General features: G+C 36.4%; 1 protein-coding gene across 1 annotated transcript in view; it reads right to left on the bottom strand.

The window, feature by feature from the left end:
• The window catches only part of FOXP2 (forkhead box P2), a 564,152-nt gene that overhangs the window by 45,267 nt on the left and 496,385 nt on the right, over positions 1 to 22,500 (bottom strand). Inside the window, exons 6-11 of the mRNA XM_032592431.1 lie at positions 19,177 to 19,314; positions 17,883 to 18,062; positions 17,249 to 17,251; positions 16,142 to 16,313; positions 4,869 to 5,082; positions 2,976 to 3,080 (exon numbers count right to left, since the gene is read on the bottom strand). Of these exons, the coding sequence (XP_032448322.1) occupies positions 2,976 to 3,080; positions 4,869 to 5,082; positions 16,142 to 16,313; positions 17,249 to 17,251; positions 17,883 to 18,062; positions 19,177 to 19,314 (812 nt within the window). The remainder of the gene's footprint in view (positions 1 to 2,975; positions 3,081 to 4,868; positions 5,083 to 16,141; positions 16,314 to 17,248; positions 17,252 to 17,882; positions 18,063 to 19,176; positions 19,315 to 22,500) is intronic.

The following is a 22,500-nucleotide window of genomic DNA, read 5'->3' as shown; positions in this document are numbered from 1 at the left end:
TTTTGTGGACACTACTCATTCTGCCTTTCCTCACAGAGAATATTTCTACCTCTGAATCTCAGATCATGTTTTATTTGCTGGCACCTGTGCATGCAGACTCAAGAACACTAGTCTGCTAACTGGAAAGCTATCTTGTAAACCTTTTGGTTTAAGCTCTAAAAGTCAATCCACTTACATTCAAGCTGACTTAGGTCCAATGGAATGATAATTAATTTTGCAGTCAAACTACGCTAAAGTTTTGTCAGATGTTATTACACTTTGACATTTATAAGACAGTAATGAAGGAGTAGTATGAAATGCTTTTAGTGATCTAGTGAGATCTTCAATTAGTGGTCAGAAAAAATGGTTAGCTTCTGTCAACACCTACTTTACAGTAAAATTCAGAAATGTTCCTAATCACCTTTTTAGCCTGGGCTTTCTTCTTTGTATTTTGGTTTTCTTGCCTTTATCTTTGTTGCTACAAATAACAGTTTCGAACTCAGTCTTAATTCAACAGAAAAGAAAAACTTCCTTGAATATTAAAGAATGCACATCAGACTAACAATATATATGTACATAAGCAACTGTCCTCTATTAGCTTTTCATTTGGTGCTGGGCAAAAGCAGAAGGATTCTACTAGTCTGTTTGGGATATAATGTGAGAAAGAATTTGGGACTCTTAGTGTATTTTCTACTATCCTTTATTATTCAACATATGTAGGCTAAATAGTAATAACAAATGGATTCCTTTTATTTCAAACCAATGGATAAGTTGTCTGATGCCAAAGTAAAGCTCAAGCTATACATTTATTTTTAGTGCATTTCAGAAATAAAAATGCCACAATATTTTCTCCAACAACTTTCATAATAAACACTAGATATAAAATTTCTGGGAGAGTAGCAAACACGGAAACTGAGAACTGAAAACCTTTCACAGTTTTTTGGCTTGTCTGACATTCCTCTAAACCTCAACTCTCCCCCATAATGACAAAAGAAAAGCAAAATATCCTTTCCAAGAAAATCTGTATTAGTGGTGATGTCTTCATTTCACTTTCCACACAGACACTACACTGTTTTCTGAATAACTGAACTTAATTAATTTCATAAAATATATTATTTCTTTTTACATTTCCCATACACTTTAATAAAAAGACAGCACCAGTATGGAAATGTATCTAATAAATTTTTTTCAGTATACTGGTATTACATCTATTGACAGAATTTATCTTTGAGTAAGAGAATCTAAAGCAGATCATAACAAAAATGGACTAAAAGAAAGACCTTACAATCTACTGTCATTTGTTCTGTCATCTCTATAAAGTTAATGGTTTGGAAAAATGGTCAGCCTTTGGAACCAAAGTTGATATTTAATTGAAAGGAAATGCTTTTTTAATTGTAATTTCTCCCCCCACCCCTGCACCTCTGTAATATCTTTAGTTTTTAAAAAAATACTGGCATGAATGTGAAAAAAGAACCAGGAAGCTAAAATGAGGGTTCATGTTCCTCTGCTTGTTAGTAATAAACATTTAGATAAATATTTGAGATGAATAAAAATGTTCCTTTCCATGTGCTATAAAGGAAATCACACTGAAGGGAAGATATGTACATTTTCTCAAAAATTCTTAATTTTGTCAGAAAGAACAACTTGGAGGAATAACATGGTGACTGGGCTAGTTCTATTTCTTAAATGACCACGTTTACGAAATAGTAGCAACAGTCCTCTTGATCTTAATGATAAGGAATAACACGACACATTGATAAGGATGAATGTATTCAAATGAAGAAATATGAAATTAGCTGGATCAGTTTCACGTCCAATAAAATGGTAGCTCACTACTGTTTTGGTATAATAGTCATGAAAAATTTATTTAAGGCCTTTTCCAAAAGCCATAGCAATACAGGAAGCAAATTTTCTTTTAGTTGGTCAGAAATGAGAAAAAGTTTAAAAGAAAATCCTTGTGGAAGTCTTACTGTAATTCTGTTATGAAGTTATTATGATGCCAAGTACTTGTGCCTTGTTGTTAAGGTGCTTTTACTCTATACCCTGTAGTCTACCATTTGTAAACACATCTTTTTGATGTTTCTGCCAACATCCTGGCAACAAAGCAGTGCAATTTCAAATGAGCTAATTAACTTAATTGTTGATGAAGCATGAAACGGTTCATTCACCCTGTTAGCTGCTCCATGACAACATAAGAGTCTGAGCCTGTGAAGTTACTCATCTCCATAAACCTATCTGTAGCTCTCTGTTTAGATCTCTTGTATGGCAGAATTGTGCGCGGAAAATGTTTCATAAAAGATGCATATTCTTATTTGAAAAGGAACCTCTTAAAATTAAACAAAATTATCACCGTGTGAAGAAATTAAGGACACACAAAGTTTTGATTTTAAGCTAGAGAAGCCATAGAATTTATCATACAACCATACAGCCATGGGTGTTTCGCTCTGATCCTGAGGGCAACAAGTAACAAAGGTAGATGAAAGACAATTATTTCTGAAAACTTTGGTTCCTATTAAATTTCATCTTTTCATTCTTATTGTTCAATAAATATGTTAAATATCATTATTTAAAGGAAGTAATATCAAGTTTGCGATTAAAAAAAATAACCCTGTAAAATATTGGGTTGAAATGTGGATATATTACATGACGCCTCATGTAATTTTACTTAAAATTTTTATTAAAAACTTGAAATTTAAGTGGATCCTGCACACGTTTCCCAATTATTAATGGCACTATTACAGTAGGGTAGTATTTTTCATTCCTTAAAAAACCCCTATCGAATGACTTGTAAAATATTTTGATGGAAAGGTAAAGACGGACAGTCGCCTTCGTAGCCTGACTTCGGTCATGCACTTGTTGGAACACACAGAAAACTCAGAGGGGGCTTATGATGGACCTTTACTTCCCCCTTTCAGCTTTCTCTTGTTTATTTTCAACAGTGCGCTTGAAACTCCCCCAGAACCCACCCCCTTCCCTAAAAAAGGTATGAAACCTACTTTAAAAACTGTCCAAAATCTTCACAAATGCTTTCACAGCCTGGCCATTTGCAAACTCCATGGCCGTACAGAGTGTGAGAAGCCCCAGTCTCCTCGTGTGACGAGCTGTAGCAAAAGAACACGGCGTCAGAGTCATCTCAAAAAGCCATAATCGTTGCAGGCTGCTAGCGCCTGTCAGGTTACGATCAGTGACAAACAGGTCAAAACAGGTCAATTCAGCTCAGAGCAGTCAGAAAAATTTAATCGTTCTATTGAATAGTTCAACTGCCAAGGCTAGATGATGTTCCAATTAGAGGAGAAATAGAGCCAAAGATGACTGTTAATAAAGGATGAAAAACTAAGAGGACTGTATAATATCATATGCTAATCTTGCCATATGACCTTAATGTAACATTTACCTCTAAATAAAAAATATATATATTCACATGTGGTCAAGTGAAATAAACCTGTGTTTTTAAGAAGGTAATAGGACATCCACCATAAGATTTTTGAAATGCGCTTTTTAAAGAAGATATGGACCTTTAGGATCATTTAAATTGTTTAATATTTATGTTTGAGCCATATATATTTCCACTAGTTACTGCTGATTTTAAAAAATCTACTTTGGAACAGTATTCATTAGCTATATACTTCTATAATTACCAAAGACTTTTGACAAGTGAGTATTATATCAGATGGAGAGAGCCTAGAAAAATCAACCAACTTCTGCAGTATATAACCATCAAATTATCTCAATTAAAACAATAGCATGAAAGCATTCAGAAGCATACCGTTTTTTAACGATGAAAACTAACAAGAAAAATTTTTCATGATACTCAAATGAAGACCAGAAACACCACCAAACTACAGCATTCTATTTTAAAGTGTACTGTAATTAAATATAGGTTTCTTAAAAAAAAATTCTTTGTGAGAAAGAATTTGTTACAGCTAGGCAGACATTCATATTACATAAGAGAATACTATCAACCCACTACACTCCAATGTGAAGTTTAGAGCAAAATACCATAGGAGCCTGAGTCACTCTGTTAAGAAACCCTACATTTATGTTTCATCCTTTAAAAATACAGTTTTTATGTTAAGCAATATTCTAGCTTACATATTTTACATAAATTGCTTTAAAGGACTTGATTAGATAGAGCTACATGCTTGAAACAGGGGCAGTAAATGGACAAGAGCACCTGGGTTCTCCTTTTATAAAGGCAGTTTTCCACAACTAAAATAAAACAAGAGGTTGAAAATTATCTAACATAATGTACTCAATGTTGGTAACTGAAATCAAGTAATTTTTCCCTATGAATTTTGAGTCAAATTTACTCAGAGTTAGCATCATAAGTTTATTTTTTTATGTAATTGCAACTTCCCTCATGCTCCAATAATAATAATTAAAAAAAAGGTATACCAGATATTCTGTCTTCTGGTTTATTATGCCTGTAATTGTACCCTCATGTATATGGATTCTCTGATATCTATGGACATGTTCTTAAACATATATTAAGTACGTGTTTTTAAACATTTACTAAGGGGGATATGTATGCATCTTTAGCTATTTGAAAGGGGTTCTTAAGTTTAAAAATGGTAAAATGTTCTCATTTCAGCAATCCGGCTCATCAAAACAGATTAGCCATAAAAATATGTCGATACAGTAATTCCATATGCACTTATTAAAAAATAACTTTCTTCAGGCCAATTCCCCACCAAATCCATCAAATCCCTGGTATTTGAGCTACTTTCTGTAATGAAAATAATATATAAGGTAAATAACCTAAAGGTTTTTATTTAATTTGTTTTACACATTTTTCCCCTGTTAAGTACAGATCGTAATCCTCAGTTTTATGAATGGTGGAAGGAGAGGTTGGCGACAGATAAATATAGAACAAATCTCATGAGATTTACCTGTCCCGCCTTGCACTTAGAACTGAAGACTGTCCATTCACTATGGAATGATGGGTTATTGGTGGTGACGCTTTGGAAGTGGTGGAGGAGGTAGTCGAGGAGGAATTGTTAGTAGTGAGGTCTAGCCCTCCATGTTTAATGCCATTGTCTTCCATACTGTGAACTCCAGTCACTTCTTTCCATAACTGCTGAATCTCAGCAGGACTTAAGCCAGCTACAAAACGAAAGAAAGCCCCACTAATATAACAAGGTAAAGTTCATATAATGAGCTTAGTGTTATTACTGGATTAATGCCAACAACAAAAGTGATGTTACCAGCATAATTAATATACAATAATAATTCACTTTACACCATCAGCACCATAGCCTTTCTCATGAATAATCAGTTATTTGTTAAGGACTACCATTTTGGGAATAGTACTGGGAATAATAGTATTGAAACTATCAAGGATTAATGGAAAAAGCCAGCAAGTTCTACTTGAAAGTTAAACTATTTAACAGAAGCTTTTACTTATTGCTAGTGTTAAGTTTTTATCAGTAAGGAAATGAAAAAGAAACAGATTTTGAAATGAGATATATCAAAAGAAATGAAAAGAAAAAAAGAAGTAAGGAGGGTAAACAAAAAATTTGTCAGGGAAAAAAAAATGTCAGGGAAGAACAGTAAACATCCAACTCAGAAAAAGAATACATTTGACAATTAACTTTGACAAAGTTACTTTGCTCTTTCTCAGACAGACAAACAAAATAATTGAGTTTCATTTGGAGGTCCTAAATAAGCCAATGTTCTTACCTCCATGGATCAATTAAACAGATAATATGAAAACTTCATTTTATGGACGATAGAATAAATGAGTACCCATTTTAAACAATGCCCTGTTTCAGATCATGGAAATTTACCAGATATATGAAGAATGAAAACAGAAAATCAAGGCATTTTAGCTTTTAACTCTAATTCCGAAATAAGGAATTGAGAGATTACTGTTTACTTATTATAAGTCAAATATATAACAGTTCTTATATATGCCAAGTACTATGCCTTCACGGATTCTTTCCATACCTTATGCTCCTTAATCTTCACTAAATCCAATGAGTTCATAACTGTATTTCAATCAGTTCATGGATAACAAAGCAAAGTGAGGGAGAGGTTCAAAAATGTATCCAAGGTCACAAAGCTTCTATGTGGTAAAGCTTTGATTTAAATCCAGGCAGTTTTGGGGCGCCTGGGTGGCGCAGTCGGTTAAGCGTCCGACTTCAGCCAGGTCACGATCTCGCGGTCCGTGAGTTCGAGCCCCGCGTCAGGCTCTGGGCTGATGGCTCGGAGCCTGGAGCCTGTTTCTGATTCTGTGTCTCCCTCTCTCTCTGCCCCTCCCCCGTTCATGCTCTGTCTCTCTCTGTCCCAAAAATAAATAAACGTTGAAAAAAAAATTTAAATCCAGGCAGTTTTATTTGAATGCCTTTTTTCTTACAATATTACATTAAAAATATGAAAACTATTGAATAAAGATATACAGGGGGAAAGGCAGTTGTAACTATGGTTGCTATCACTTATTGACCATCTGCTGTAGTCTGATGCTTTACATTCATAATCTCAATTAACTTCACTTGAAGCTAGGAATCATTCTACTTGACAGATGAGGGCATGGCATGGAGGTTTAAAAAGATGAAATATGTTACCAAATCACTATGCTCACAACTAGTGGACAGAATTCAAACTTAATGCACTGCTGCTCCAAAATCTAGGTTCTGCATATGTTACGTGCATCTGCAACATCTAACACAAGGATGGAAGTACTAATCCAATACCCCGACTCCCACAACCCAGCACACATCTACATCAGATGCTACAGTGATGCCGATCAATCAAGAGGTGTGGGGGAGGGGAGCAGGATCGAACAGGCAGGGGAAACTAGGGGAAGATAACAGAACATGATGTCAAGCAGAGTCAGCCTGCTCACCCCTCCCCCTGCAACTAGGAAAACCATCAATCTAGACATAGTAGTAAGTAGCCCAAAGTGACAGAAGAATTCTCACTGCTCCAAACATAACTTCTGGTCAAATTATTCATCACAGTGGTAACCTTAAATTGCTATGCCTATCACAATTTCTTACAGATAGTTTTACTGAAAACTATCATTTTGGTGATTCTGGCTCCTGAAGATTTTAAAACAGCCTGAGACTGAAGAAAAGACTGGATAACTCAGGTTTCCAGTTATTTAAAACTATTTTTTTCTACATAAAAGAGGATGGCTTAATAAACTAAGGTATTACTCTGGTTATATGGGACATAATTTCTATATAAACATCGTTAATTATTGCTTTAACCCAGGATTCTGAAACTTACCTGACTGTAACTTTTTGATTACCTGTCTGTACGAATTAGGTGTCCTAACAGCAAAACTCCATTAACCAATCCCTTTACATCACAGCTTTTACACATCTTCTGCATGCGAGCCCTCACCACCTCACTCTGCCTCTCTGCCCCACCGTCCACTCTTGCCTGGTGTGCAGTTACCCTTTCCTGTCTTCCTGCTTTCCCCTTGCCTTGCTATAATTTACTTCTCGTCATATATCAGCCAAAATCTATCTCTTTAAATGTAAATTGGGCAATGGCATTTTCCAGACAAAGCCTCCAATGGCTTTCCAGAACACTTAGAAAAAAACACAAGAAAAGAAAGGGAACACATAACAACAAAAAACCCTACTATGGCCTGTGAGGTGCTGGCATTTATTATCTGGGTCTTGCCTGCCTCTCTGACCTCATCTATTGCTCACTCTGTACATTTCGCTCTGTTATACTTTCTTCTGCATCTTAAAGGCAGTAAATATTTGCTCCCTTTCCAGCTTTTGCTCTGGCTGTTCCCACAGCACAGGCGATTTTGGTTACAGATCTCCTCATGACTTCCTCACTTCACTCAGATGATTCAAGGCTCACCTCCTCTGAGAGGTCTTAGACCATGCTTTCAACTACTGCCCCTCCCCACCTTGCCTTCTAACATTCTCTGTCACCTCACTCTGCTTTCTTTTTCCTAAGAGCATTGTCAGTCTCTGAAACTATAATATTTATCTGTTTTACTCGTTATCATCAGTCTCCCTCTTCTGCAATTTAAACTTAAAATGGTGAGAGTAGGGATTTCTTATTTTACTTATCTATCTCCAGTGCCTAGAAGAGTGCCTGGTATGTGTTCAATGAATAGTAGTTGATTTAGTTGATTATAACAGATTCATAGAGTTTTTGTAGGCATTTTGGTTTTCACATGGAAGTTCTGTGGCTCTTGTGGGGCATACTATTTATGAGTACTTGCTATCCTGTAAGGCCAATATCTAAAGAATTATAAACTAGTTGATTCTAAAGATCGAGTGGCTGATAAAATTTTATACCTTGGCTAAAGACTCTTAGATGTTTTTAGAGACTATATCAGTTAGAGATGTTATTAATAATTCAGTTTTTGAATTTTATTAATAATTTAGTTAACCTAAGTATCCACTTACCTTTTAAAAAGCAGACTTCTATTATACTATTCATTTGTATGGAAAATTAGTGGTATCAGCATGATATCACAATGATATGGCAACAAATACTAAGCACATAGATGTTTGATGAATAAATAACCTATTCGCTATCCAAATAATGATTCTTAATTAAACGAGGAAGGAAGTGGTTTTTAAATATTACAGATAAGGGGCAGAGAATAGATGATGTCAAAAAGAGACTCCTGTTAGTAGAAGTGGTTCCCCAAAGTGTCTGCATATTAGACTCACTTGGGGACATTTTAAAATTTCCAATGCCCTGACCACAGCCCAAACCAATTAAATCACAATTTCTGGAGGTAGGACACAGGTATCAGTCTGTTTCTGAAGCTCCACCGATGATTCCAACGTGCAATTTTGGAGGAAAAATTTTAAAAGCAAACTGTCATATTGCTCATGAACAGAGTTTTCACACCTACAATTTACTTAGCTCTTTTCCATGGATACAAAACGATGAATATGAAACAACCAGCCAATCCGTTTTGTACAATTTTGAAAGTTTCGTGAGTTTTGAAGTTTTGAGGTTTGCGAAAATTAACTTATTTTCAGGCAGTAATGTAACACATTCAATACTTCCTAAACTGTGTTCTATGGGACAGTAGTCATCTGAACACTTCTAATCAGAGATCTAAGAGATCTCTGGTCTCTATCTTGGAGGCTCATGATTAATGTTAACATATACATCAGTTCCATGATGTCTAGAAACAAAAGAAACCCTTGAGTCTCTTCTTTGACTCTTTGTTTTACAAATCCATTTGAGGATAAAAAGAAAAAAAAAAAACACAACAAACTCTTTTTACAATTGCATTAATTTATTTCAGTTTTAAATAACGGGTGTGGGCTTAGGATTCATCAGGTGCTCTCCAGCCCTCCCATGAACTGCAGGCTGCCTGTTTATAAACTTAAGACTTTTTCCAAAATTAGCTTAGTTCAAAACTAAGCTTCTATTTATGCAGCCCCTTGGAACCCAACTCACTGCTCCAGTAGGTTCCTTTGTCTCTGTTTTGTTAGAAATTTACATGGTACTTCTGATATGCCAGTCACTTTTCTGCATGCTTCAGGTCTAATCTAATACCCTGAGCTACTATTATTCTCCCTATTTTAGAGATGAGGACACTGAGGAACAGGAAAGTTGAGTAACTAGCTCTAGAGCTAATGCACGGCAAAGCTCCTCACCTTTGTAGGTCATTGCTCACATAACCCTTTTTCAGAACTCCTTCCCTGGCCACCCTGTCTACAAGTTCAACCCCTACTGTTTCTAAGGTTTCTTTATTTTTTCCTATCCTGACTTAAAAAAAGAAAAAAAAAATTCCCATAGCACTTAGCAGTATACATTTTACTTAATTTGAAATCTAAGTTCTGTGATGGCAGGGATTTTTGCCTGTCCTCTTGACTGCTTTGTCCCCAGTGCCTCTAGGAGTGCTTACAGTGAGTGAAAGCTCAATGTGTATTACTTACAAGAGTTGTTCAATGACCAGAACAGTAGCAGTGCATAATCTGGGAATCAGTGGACTAGACCATCACAGAATAATAGTCAATTTAAAATCCCAAGTAAAGAGTATTCAGTTTTCTTAGTAACTTATTTCAAGGATACATACGTAACAATACTAGCACCAGAAAGTTGTATGATTATGCAATTTAAAAATTCCATGACCACAAAAAAATCAAGAAATGATGATGGATGATGGCTTGGACTGGCTCTCGTTCACTGCCAGTACTACAAATAAGCATTAAAAGGTTTGTTTTTCTAGGAGTTGAATGAATAAGTGGATGAATTCCTAATCAAATTGCATGTAATACCACAGGTAAAGCAATTAAATAATATTCCTTAATCCTAGATTCATAGTTTGTGGAGTATCTATTGGGTGAAAACCGCTGTGCTAAGAATTAATTAAAATTTGGTAATTCATATCTAGATTATACAGTCTTGGAGCACACAAGATTTAAAAATTCCAATATTTTACTTATTGGTAAAAATTACATTAGCAGCTTTTTCACACAAAAATAATGTCTTTTCATTTTTTATGTCTAGTAATTAATTTTTAATATTAAATAATTTTATACATTATGATGTAAAGTAAGTCTACTGTGATTTTTTTAAATTAACTTATTTAATAGTACTCTGCTTATTTTCTAGAGTTATTTATAAGTAAAAGCAATAAAAGCAAATTTTGTAGAAGTATTTGTATCATTCACATATTTTATTGAACCAATTTGATATTTAGTAATTTGAATTCTTGAACTATTATCATGTAATTTTCACTTTCATCTTAAATTTTACATTAAAAGAAGTAGTATATGCACATGGCCAAAATAACGGAATCATAGAGAAGGTTATACATTGCAAAATCGAATTTCCCGAACCAGACCTGACTTCACGGTTCCTAGTTCTCTCCACAGGCAACCATCATTCTGGTTTCTGGGCTATCCTTCAGAGACCTGTGTTCATTTATAATTTGCCAGACCTAACATATTATGGATTTATATTTGACTGGAGGCCTACTTTAACCTGTAGGTATAGTGCCCATCTTTAAAATGTATGTTTAATGAGAAGTGTACTGAATACATATTTTGCCCAAAAGCTGAATTACAAGGAGCAAAATAGCTATTTGGCTAAAACTGAGACCAAAGGCAAATATCACCACAAAGAAGGAACTTCTGGGATACCAGAATACAGGGTGTATATATATATATATATATATATATATATATACACATATTTATATTTACATATTATTTATATTTACATTTATATATACAATCATACTATGATTTCACTATTAAAATTTTTAGAGGAGGCAGTTTTTAAGCTTGTGATTTATTTTACAAACCAGTAATTTCTCAGTTTTCCTCACCATGGAACTTTAATGGGTCAAAGTTGACATTCTGCTTTTGAGTCTTCCTTCAAGATACAAAGAGCTGACAAAAAGAACTTTAAAAAGACTTATGGCCTAAATGGAAATAAATTCATTTTAATGTATGCATGCTGGTATATGAAACAATTCTGTGACAATTAGAATTATGATATAATTTAATATATCATTACTTACATTTCCTCAAAAATTAACACGCCTAATATTTCTCTATGTATTTAACTTGTTGTGAGTTACTTTTTATACATAAAATCAACAGCATTCATAGTTAACTTTGCAAAGTTTTATTCCTGCAATCATAAATGTACATCTAAACTTCAGTTTACTGATGGAACTTTAGCATATAAAACCCCAAAGGAGTTTCCCCTCCGAGTTACAAATTAAAGACTGACTGGTATTTAAAAGGAAATACTAAGATGGTAACAATAATTCTGCGCCACATGCCTTGTCCATATTGCGGTGCTGTTACCCTGATTAGATACAAAGGTGATCTATGCAAGCACATGATTACAGGTTAGGCAAAAAAATCAAGATGCCAGAAGTGATGCTGAAGTATGCATTTGGCTACTTATTTATTTTAGAAAGACAGTGAGTGGAGGAGAGGGTGCGAGAGAGAGAGAGAGAGAGAGAGAGAGAGAATCTTAAGCAGGCTCCATGTTGAGCATGCAGCCCAATGTGGGGCTTGATCCCCCACCCTGGAATCATGACCTGAGCCAAAAGGAGCAGGATAAAGGGTAGGATGCTCAACCGACTGAGCTTTGACTATTTAGATTTCCATAATCAGAGAATGAGTCAAAGCCAAATACCTGATTTTGACTGAATACTCATCCTAACGACAAACTTCAGCACATTCCTAACTCAGCATAAAGGACATTCTTATACTTTACTTAGAAAGATTTCACTTTATTATTCAACAGTTCTTTCATTCCAAACTCATCTAGTTCTAGAAGGTGTTAGTTCAAAATAGTGCTGGCTAGATATTCTAGCATTTTCTGTTTGGTCTTTCAGATTGGTAACAAAAGTGTTATATTTTAAATAGCTTTTATAAATTTAAAAACATGTAGAAAGTTGGAATGAAATAAAGTTTTTGCCACATATATTTTAGTCTCCACAGTCATAGTAAGTCTGTGAATATATTGTGTATTGGAATACACTGACTTCTATCTCATGCCAAAAACATGAGAAGTGCACGCACAATAATTTCCTATCTTCTAACCTGGAGACAATGGTACTGGGTCATGAAAATGTGTCACTAAATAATTACCAGCTGACATACAAACTGTACTATCTATGGAGTAAATAGCTTCATAATCAGTATTTTATTTGATATTGATTTACAGATCCATCCTTTTTTTATTTGACTTCTGTATACCTACAGTCACTCTATGTATGATTTTTATTTATTTATTTTTAAATGTTTATTTATTTATTTTTGAGAGAGAGAGAACAGGGACAGAACAGAGAGAGAGGGAGACAGTATCTGAAGCAGGCTCCAGCCTCCCAGCTGTCAGTGCAGAGCCCAATGTGGGGCTCGAACCCATGAACTGTGAGATCATGATCTGAGCCAAAGTCGGATGCTTAACCAACTGAACCACCGAGGTGTCCCCATATATGCTTTTAGAGATGATAACTTAATTGCCTAATTTACATCAAAATCCAACAATATAGTAATATTCATGGTGACTTTAAATACTTAACATTTAAAATAATTTAAAGTGATATATTATGTCATTTTGTAACATAGAGAAAAATGTTGATGCATCTCCCACTCCTATCAAAATTATTATAATTTTGTTACTTCTGTCTCATTCTCATACACTTATTTTATATATGGTTGAAGAAGTTGGAACTTTAAAAAGTAGCCTGAGGAAGCTGTGTTAAATCATGGGGGTAAATACTTCAAATATGGCATATTTTTAAAGATCATCATTGTGTATAAATAAATCCTACTTGGTGTTCCTGTGGTTATCATTCATGGCCAATTCATCAGCCAACCAAAAACGTGGTGCAAAGTGAACTGGGAAACTGACAATGAAAATATTTAAAATATTTTTATCTGAAATAACCAAGGGTTAAGGCAGAAATAATTCAAGGCTTCCATTGTCTAACAATGACTTCTTTTCTTTCTCCCATTCAGTTTTGGGATTCCAGCACCACCCCATGAATTTCTATTCCTCTGCTGTGGCTGGTTTATCTGACACATTCTGTCTGTGTTTGGCTGATGAGTCTCTGCAGTGGCACTTTTCACACTTAGTCATCTAAGCGGTGAAAAACACAATATGACTTGCATGTATTTTGTTTAAAATATAAATATTCTGCTCAAACCCAGATGTGCTTGCAGATTTATTTCATTTTCCTCAATGTTCTCTATCTCGTGTGTGTAATCTCTCATATATTTAATGGAGAGTACAAATAGAAGAAAAGGAAAAAAAATTCTATTTTAAAAAAGCTCAGAAATTAGAGTAAATTTTCATTTGAAAATCATTAAAATCGTTGTATCATAATAAATTTCTTTTTTCAGCAAGATATTTGTATGTTTGCCTTGGAAGAATGTAGTTTAACAAATATATCGCACATAGACTATATTTTACTTCTGTGGACTTCTGAGACTGAGTGTGAGCAAGGGAGGGATAGAGAGAGAGGAGACACAGAATCCGAAGCAGGCTCCAGGCTCAGAGCTGTCAGCATAGAGCCCGACGCAGGGCCCTAACTCACAGCCCATGACCCGAGCTGAAGTCAGAGGCTTAACTGACTGAGCCACCCAGGCGCCCCTCTGTGAGCATCTATTTTAAACTTTCTTGAAATGTTTATTTCAATGGTTTTACTCAAAATCATGGTAGACCTCGCTTCCCTCTATTGAGGAGAATCTTACATCATTAGATCTTAAACACAGATTTTATGTAAATTTTACTGAAAAAAAATGGTATAAATTTATTGCTTCGGTTTTAGTGTAGTTTCTACCGAAGAAATCCATGTTTATATTGAATTAATTTGTACATACCTTTCTTTTTTTTAAAACTTATTTCTTCATTGGTCCTCAAATTATATTTATTTTTTCAAAGAACATAGTTAGTGAATAGAAGAGTCATTGCTATGGTGACACCATGGTTTATTTCAATTCTCTTTGGAATGGTCTAGAAAAGTGGGTTTATGGCCTTGTTTTTCTTCCACTATTTAATCTTTATCTTTTTTGATTTCCTAGGAGTGATTCAATCAGGTGAATCAGAAGATCTGAAATTAAGGGAAAGAGGGAATTCTAGGGAAAACATGCCATTGTGATAGTAATTTGATAAAAAAAAAGTGAACATTTACTGTAATATTTTATTTTATTTTACATTTTTTATTTTACTTTTAAAGTTTATTTATTTTGACAAGGAGAAAGATTGAGAGAGAGAGAGAGAGAGAGAGAGAGAAAGAGAATGAGAGGTGGGGAAGGGCATAGAGGAGGTGGGAGAGAGAATCCCAAGTAGACTCCAGTGCAGAGCCTGATGTGGGGCTCAAACTCACGAACTATGATCATGACCTGAGTCAAAATCAAGAGTCGGACATTCAACAGACTGAGCCACCCAGGTGCCCCTGCAATATTTTAAGTTTCATGTGCCAGAAACAAGATTATGTGTGTTTTAAAGATAGTTTTTTATTTGCCTAATTTTATTTTTTTTCTATTTAATTGTTCTTGATTTTATTCAGAATATCCTATTGAGTCAGAAAGATGAACATAAAATGCTACAACGTGAGCCCCTTTGTAACAAATATAATTAGTCCATTTGGATTAAAGTTTGTTCCAACAAAATCCAAATGCAAATTAGAATATGCTTTTATGAAGTTTAATGATACATGACTTTTGCCTGTACCAGTAATTTTAGCGCACAAGGAGTCATTTTGTTTACTATCATTGTTTTAAACTAAGAATGCTTTCCGTTTCCCAAAAGTTGAGTCAAATGATGAATATATACAATTGTATGATTTATAGTGTTGTATTATGGTACTATCTTATTGTATTATCACAGTACATGCAAAGTTTTCTTATCTGAAAAATAAGGGGTGGCAGCTTTTTGAAGCTGTAATTTACAATATATGCACAGGCAATATTACTTTAGAGAAAATAAGGTCAATATGGTCCCACGATTTAGATGGGATTCTACAAAGCGTAGCTTGGAATGGAATATTCTCTATAGGAATACATAAAGGCTCCTTTTTATACTTAAGAGTGTTAGCATGAAGATTAGGAACTTTTAGGAACTTCTATATTTTTATTGATTTATTTTTATTTTAGAGAGAGAAGAGTGCGCAGGGAGGGGAGAGGGAGAGAGGGAAAGAGAGAGAATCCCAAGCGGGCTCCACACTTAACATGTAGCTCAACACAGGGCTTGATCCCACAACTCTGGGATCATGACCTGAGCCAAAATCAAGAGCCTGGTCTTCAACTTGCCGAACCAGACAGGCACCCTCTATCTTTTTTTTTTTTTTTTAAATCAGTTTTCTACCCAAACTCCTATCAGCTCACCTTTGTTAAATGGAATGTTGTTAGCCTTCCCACTGATCCAATTCCCTGCAGGTAGGTCTTCGGTGTACATTCGATAGCGCCTAAACTGTGTTGCCCTTATAAATTATTTTCTGCTCTAAGACTAATAAGGACGCACTTAATATCTAACAAAACACTTGGAAGCAGTTTCACTACACACCTGAACTCAGTGTGTAGTAAAATCTCTGAGCCTCAAGAAAACGGGCCATGCAGCCATGGTAACGATCGTGTTTTCACAATAAACCTGAAGGTCATAAAAACAAAACTTCTCGAGGGATAAGGCAGACAGGGCATGAAATGGTAGAAAGTGCCACACGAGGAGTGAAGTGTGCACACTTTGTGTGTACCTTGAGGCAGCGACTGGACAGGAAGTGCCGCCTGGCCAGGTGGGATGGAGATGAGGCCCTGACGCTGAAGGCTGAGCAGGTGCTGCTGCTGCTGGAGTTGTTGCATCTGGAGAAGCTGCTGCTGGAAGACAAGCTGCTGGGCTGCCAACTGCTGCTGCTGCTGCTGCTGCTGCTGGTGCAGAAAAGCCGGCCCCGTAAACAGCAGGGAACACATGGTCTGCACACAGCTCTCATACAGAGAAATGCACACGCTCCTTTTACTGCCCCGGTGAGTTTCTGAATGGGCATCCCATGGTCAACGTTCGAAAGCAGAATGTGAGCAAGTTCCAGATTTTCGGTTGCCTTTCTTTCAAATATTACACAGCAGCAGAGAACCAAGGAACTTGCATGAAAGAGTATGGAACGAGCTTTAGAAAAAGTATGCTACAACAAAGTGTCAGACTTTTTAAAAAAAAAATTGGCTTATTGCAGATGATGATAATAAGTTTATCTATACTAAAAAAATAACACTTTATAGTGACAGTCAACTTCAACAACACTCTTCTCTTTTTTTTTTTTTTTTTCCAATTGAGTAAGTTTGATCTGCAGAGGCCCATGAATGTGGTCTCTGGTGATCTATTAGTAAACTGGATGTAGCCTTCATAGGACAGGCCTGTTAGCTCTCTCTCTTCCTCTCTTCTCTTGTTGGAATACATTAAAGGCAGAATTATGTGCAGGGCAAAAAAAAAGTGCCCTTATTATAAGGAAAAGTATAACTTCCAATTTCGTGAGGCATTACAAGACAAACCAGAGTTCTCTGGACTCGGGAGGGTATGACGAGGCAGTCACAACTGCAGAGACAGACAAGCTGCTGGGGAAGACCTTTCCTTTTTAGTTTGGGGAAAAGAGAAACTTCTGATGCGCTCACTGGAAAACAGACTGCATAATGGAGCAAGTCATGTGGATTGCCCAGAGCCTCCGGAGAAATAAGGGAGCAATTTCTATTCTGTAGTTGATGGCTGTCTGAAATTCTATTCACAAATCCAAACAGAAACAAAGCCTCAGGAGGTCAAAACTGTTTCCTGTACGTTTGCATAATGGGCAGCTTGAAGACAACGGCTCTGATACCTGCTGATCAATTTAACTACTTCAACATGTTTTGTTTGTATTATGTTTATATTTGATGCAGTTTGCTGACAAGTGCAAGCTCGGCCTGAGAAGCCAGCTTGTCAGTTTGATTTATGAGCATATCAAACTGTAACTTTCTACTCGCCACTCCAAACCTACAGTAGCAGTTCATTAATCAGGGGCCCGTGACTTTGAAATCTGTGTTCCACCGGTCTCTCCCCTAGCCCCCCACCCCACCGCGCAACCACGGGCTACATTTGCATGCATGTTCTCTGAGCTGCACCACTGAGAAAAATAAGGTTCCCTCACCAACTTAGATTCTCGGTGAATACAAGATAATCAGTACTTTGTCCACCACAGAGCTTGCTCTTTGTACACTGTGATTCATTAGTGAACATTAGACGACAGACAGCAGCATTGGATTGTAACTCTCAAGTCCCATGCTACAAAAAAGGAGAGCAGGAGAGTTCTACTGTCACTGTTATTAAGCTGGGTAAAAATGTATCATAATGCATCTTTGACAGGAGAGCCTTGCGCTAGGAAGATCTCAGGCTGCCCTGGCCTCGAGGCGCACCCAGTCCCCACCTGGCACCGCTGCGCCCTGCCGGTGAGCCCGACGGCAGGTGGCTCCTACCTCTTTCGCCTGCTTGCCAGGATGAGGCGGTGGCGGGGGCGGCTGCTGCTGCTGCTGCTGTTGCTGCTGCTGCTGCTGCTGCTGTTGCTGCTGCTGCTGCTGCTGCTGCTGTTGCTGCTGCTGCAAAAGCTGAAGATGTAACTGCTCTTGCTGTTTCTTGTAAAACTCTTGTAGTTGTTGCTGAATAAACCATTTTGACTTTAATAAATAAAGGCAAAAGTTTCATGTATTATAAATCTCCTAAACTCTTCTAGACTGGCATATGGTAGAGTATCCATTAAGGTTCACCTCCCAAGAACAACAAAAAATACGCAGTGGATGCAAGGAGACACATCTACATACATTTGTTTTTTCCAAGGCAGCTCTGAAATTTTCCAATCCAGAATCCAAAAAAATCCTAAACAGGAGGGCATAGGAAACCTATATTCTAATGGGCCAGAACCAAATGAATACCCTAACTGATTACATCGGAAGTCCCAATGGGATATTCAAATAGGTTATATACTCTACCATTTATAAGAACCAAATATATGGCTACCTAGAATCAGGTTGTTCAATTCCTATCGGGGAAAATATTTTAACCCATCAGACGTACAGAAGAATGTTAGACTTAGAAGTAGAAGCAACTGGCCTGTGGCCATCAGCCATAGAAGACAGCAAAGCGATTAAATCAGTAAGAATCTGGTCTACAACATAAAGTCCACTTTATACACACTCGAGGCCCAATAAGGTTCGTATTGGAAATGCTAGTCTTGTCACTAAAAAAAAGATAACTGTCATGGGTTAGTAACTTGGCTGCTTAACTTTGTTTTTATAAGTAGATATTCTCTATGCCTAAACACCAAGTATATTTTGGGAAGGAAAACGTAGGATGTTACCTTCCCTATCGCAACCAAATGGCCAGTTTAAATCTCATACTTCCACGAACATAAAGGAGTGCTGAAGTGTTAAAGAGTTCTCAAGGCAAGAATTATCTAGAAGTCCCTTTGCACTCTTACTGGCAAGTGTACAAATCAAATGCTCCTAAGCATATGAATACTAAACTATTAATTTATTCCACGTTGAAGTTACGCCTCTCTCTGCTCTTACTGTAGACTTTGATGAATTTAAAGAGACCGAGGGATCTAAATTTTTTGATGTAGTTCTGCAGTCACAATGCGGCATGTATGTTCTTGCATGCTGATCAGCTGTCCCTTCAAGCGGAGAGTGACCGGCAAACATGCCCACGGCACTGTTGTCAGAGGCGCACACGTGCGCCACATGCCAGGACACCAAAGCAGGTAACCCACATTACCTGCTGCAGCATGACCGCCTGCTGCTGCTGGAGGAGGGCTTGGAGCTGCTGAGGAGACAAGACTTGCTGCTGAAGAATCTGCTGCATTTGCTGAGGGGTGATCACCTGGGGAGTCATCATGGCCACCGACACAGGCACCTGGGCAGGGACAGAAAGAGAAGGGGCGGTCATAACCAAATGTCTGCTCACCGACTTCACAGCTATAGGTCACCGCTAGTAAATCCTTTAGAAATGATGGCTCACTGTTTTGATATGATATCTGCATATTACTTAACTCTTTGAAAATACTATTAAAGTGCCACTGCATGTAGACACTGGCCCCCAGAGACATCAGATTTCATCAGATGCTATCTTTACATTCCTTACTTACCTCACACGTATTATGCTAAGATGTTGGAGCTTTGACTAGCATCGTGAAAAACAAACAATTAAATGTCAGGGTTCTCAATACTTCCTAATTGATCATCACACCGACGTCATAGCGTTATCAACGTAAAGCCTTTGGCAATGGTTTCAAGGTAGGATTATGATAAATAATAAAGATTAAACAATTTGAAAAGTATGCATATACATATCTGTTATCAAAGCTAGTAAAAAGAATGTATGTAGAATGTACTTACGCATAAAACATAATCACCATCTTCAAAATTTTATGGATATATGTATATCAAATATATAAATATTAGAAAAATATGTATAGTAATACATATTACTTCATGAGTATATGTCTCAACTCATATACGATGTATATACACATGTGTTTCCACAAAATAGCAACCCAGACAGGTCCTCTCAAAGAAAAAATCATAAGCCAAGTATTCTTCTCTAAACATTTTCTTATTTCGAGCTAGCTAAACTTATACTAGGGGTTCTGGAAGTCTAAAGATTATTCAAAGGTGATTCATTAAAATTTTAAAAAAAAGTATTTTTGCTTAAAATTGTCTTTCTTTTCAAGGTTCTGAGAATTATGGAGTCAAAAGGAAAAGCAAATAAGGAGGAAGAGAAAGAAACAGGAGAAAGTGGGGGAGGGGGCAAGGAAGATACAGAGTGAGAAAGAGCTAGAGAGGAAGTTCTAAGGAAAGAGAATGGCAGGAGGGATGAGCGGGACAAAACCTTGTATGAAAGCCTGTGGTAGATGGTCAGCCCGGCCACAGTCATGCTGTTGGGGGGCGTTGCTTGTATTAACCAGCATGGACTCAAACAACTTGTCAACCTGCCCAGTTTGCAACCTTTGAAAAGGCAATCACTTTCTTTCCTAGAAAGAACAATCTACTTTTACTGTAAATGAAAACATGTATTTACATAAATACTGCTTTAGAACAAATGCATGGGACAACAATGTGTCTTTGAAAACAGAAAAAGATTAATAGACTGTTTTAAATAGTCATTTTAACATATTTCAAACTTTTCTGGCTCTTCATGTTATAAGGAAAGGAGAAATCAATAATAAAAAAGAAGTGAGGAGAGAAAAAATAAAAGAAACCTGGGGTGGATAAAGTACCCACCCCCAAACACAAACACTTCATATTTAATACTAAGAAATAACTTTGTCTTGTCTATTCCGTGCTGATATCTCAAAACATGGATTGATTAGATCTAGTTTTATGACAAAAAAGAAGCACATTGTGATGGGAAAAAACTCAGTGATTATCTGAGTATTTCTGGATTATTTTAGAACATACTGACATGTTATAGGTTACTACATTTGAATTTATCATAATAAAAGGCATTCTGAAATATGTGCTATAAAATTAATTGACCCAATGGGTTGCCCAAGTGTTTAGTTTTTAAAACCTGAGTGGCCAGTTTACTTAACTGTTTATTTCTCAATAAACAAATATAATGGTTAGGTAAGTAGTTTAAAAAAAACCTACCACAAAGATGACTTTTCTTCCACCAATTATTTACCTCCTACTATCTCTAAATAACAAGGAATCAAACCAAAATTAAGTCAGGGTAAGACAGAAATGTTAAGCTTTAAAAACGCTGCCAATCCAGATAGACAAAAAGACAGACAGATACTACACATATATAGACAGATACCACATATATGCAGATAGATATTATGTATATGTAGATGGACAAATACATACATATAGATATACATACACATAGATATATACCTCATATAAATTCAATCATGTGATAAAAACTTGCCACACTTCTCTCATCGAAGCCCTGTATCACTTTTTAGCATATGGAGAGCTTTCACTTAATTATCTCTACATCTGGGGCCCCTGGGTGGCTCAGTCAGTTGAATGACCTACTCTTGATTTCAGCTCAGGTTGTGATCTCACAATTCATGGGAATCAAGCCCTACATCAGTCTCCACACTGACAGCACGGATGCTACTTGGGATTCTCTCTCTCCTCTCTTCCTCTCTCTCTCTCTCTCAAAAAAAATAAACTTAAAAATTATCTCTATATCTATAATGAAAAGTACTTCATATGTGACTGATACCAAATGCACTTTTTGAGAAAATTTTATGAATGGAGGACTGTCATAATATACTGCAAGTTAGAGTTAGATTTCAGCTTATACAAACTGTAGGACTCTTTAAAACACACACACACACACACACACACACACACACACACACACACACTTTGGAGTACCTGGGTGGTTCAGTTGGTTAAGCATCTGACTCTTATTCTTGGCTCAGGTCATGATCTCACAGTTCGTGGGTTTGAGCCCCCCTCAGGCTCCATGCTGACAGTGCAGAGCCTGCTTGGGATTCTCCCTGCCTCTCTCTCTGCCACTCCCCTGCTCATTCTCTATCTTTCTCTCTTAAAATAAATAAATAAACATTAAAAAAATTAAAAAAATTAAAGAACACAAACTTTATTAAAAGTAAATACATGTATTATATAATATGTACAGAAAATTATCCGAATCTATAGCTTGTTGCAACAGTGACTCCTGGTGTACAGGCAAATTTAAGTAAGTATTCTACCTTTGCATTTTATTGTATTTTTATTTATTTAATTTTTTTTCTCAATGTTTATTTAATTTTGAGAGACAGAGAGAGACAGAATATGAATGGGGAAGGGGCAGACAGAGAGAGAGCCACAGAATCCAAAGCAGGCTCCAGGCTCTGAGCTGTCAGCACAGAGCCCGATGAGGGGCTCAAACTCACAGACTGAGATCATGACCTGAGCTGAAGTCAGAGGCTTAACCGACTGAGCCACCCAGGTGCCACACAGACTGTATATATATGACAATATACAGGCATAAAGATAGGTAGAAAGACAAGCCAACTAACACATAATGAATTGAACACTCTATTTCCATAAATATGTACTTAAAACAGTTTTTCCTGTAACA

Source organism: Lynx canadensis, chromosome A2, assembly GCF_007474595.2.
Source record: "Lynx canadensis isolate LIC74 chromosome A2, mLynCan4.pri.v2, whole genome shotgun sequence".
Classification (NCBI taxonomy): domain Eukaryota; kingdom Metazoa; phylum Chordata; class Mammalia; order Carnivora; family Felidae; genus Lynx; species Lynx canadensis.
Note: the sequence above shows the minus strand (reverse complement) of the source record. Positions and strands in the feature narration are given on the sequence as shown.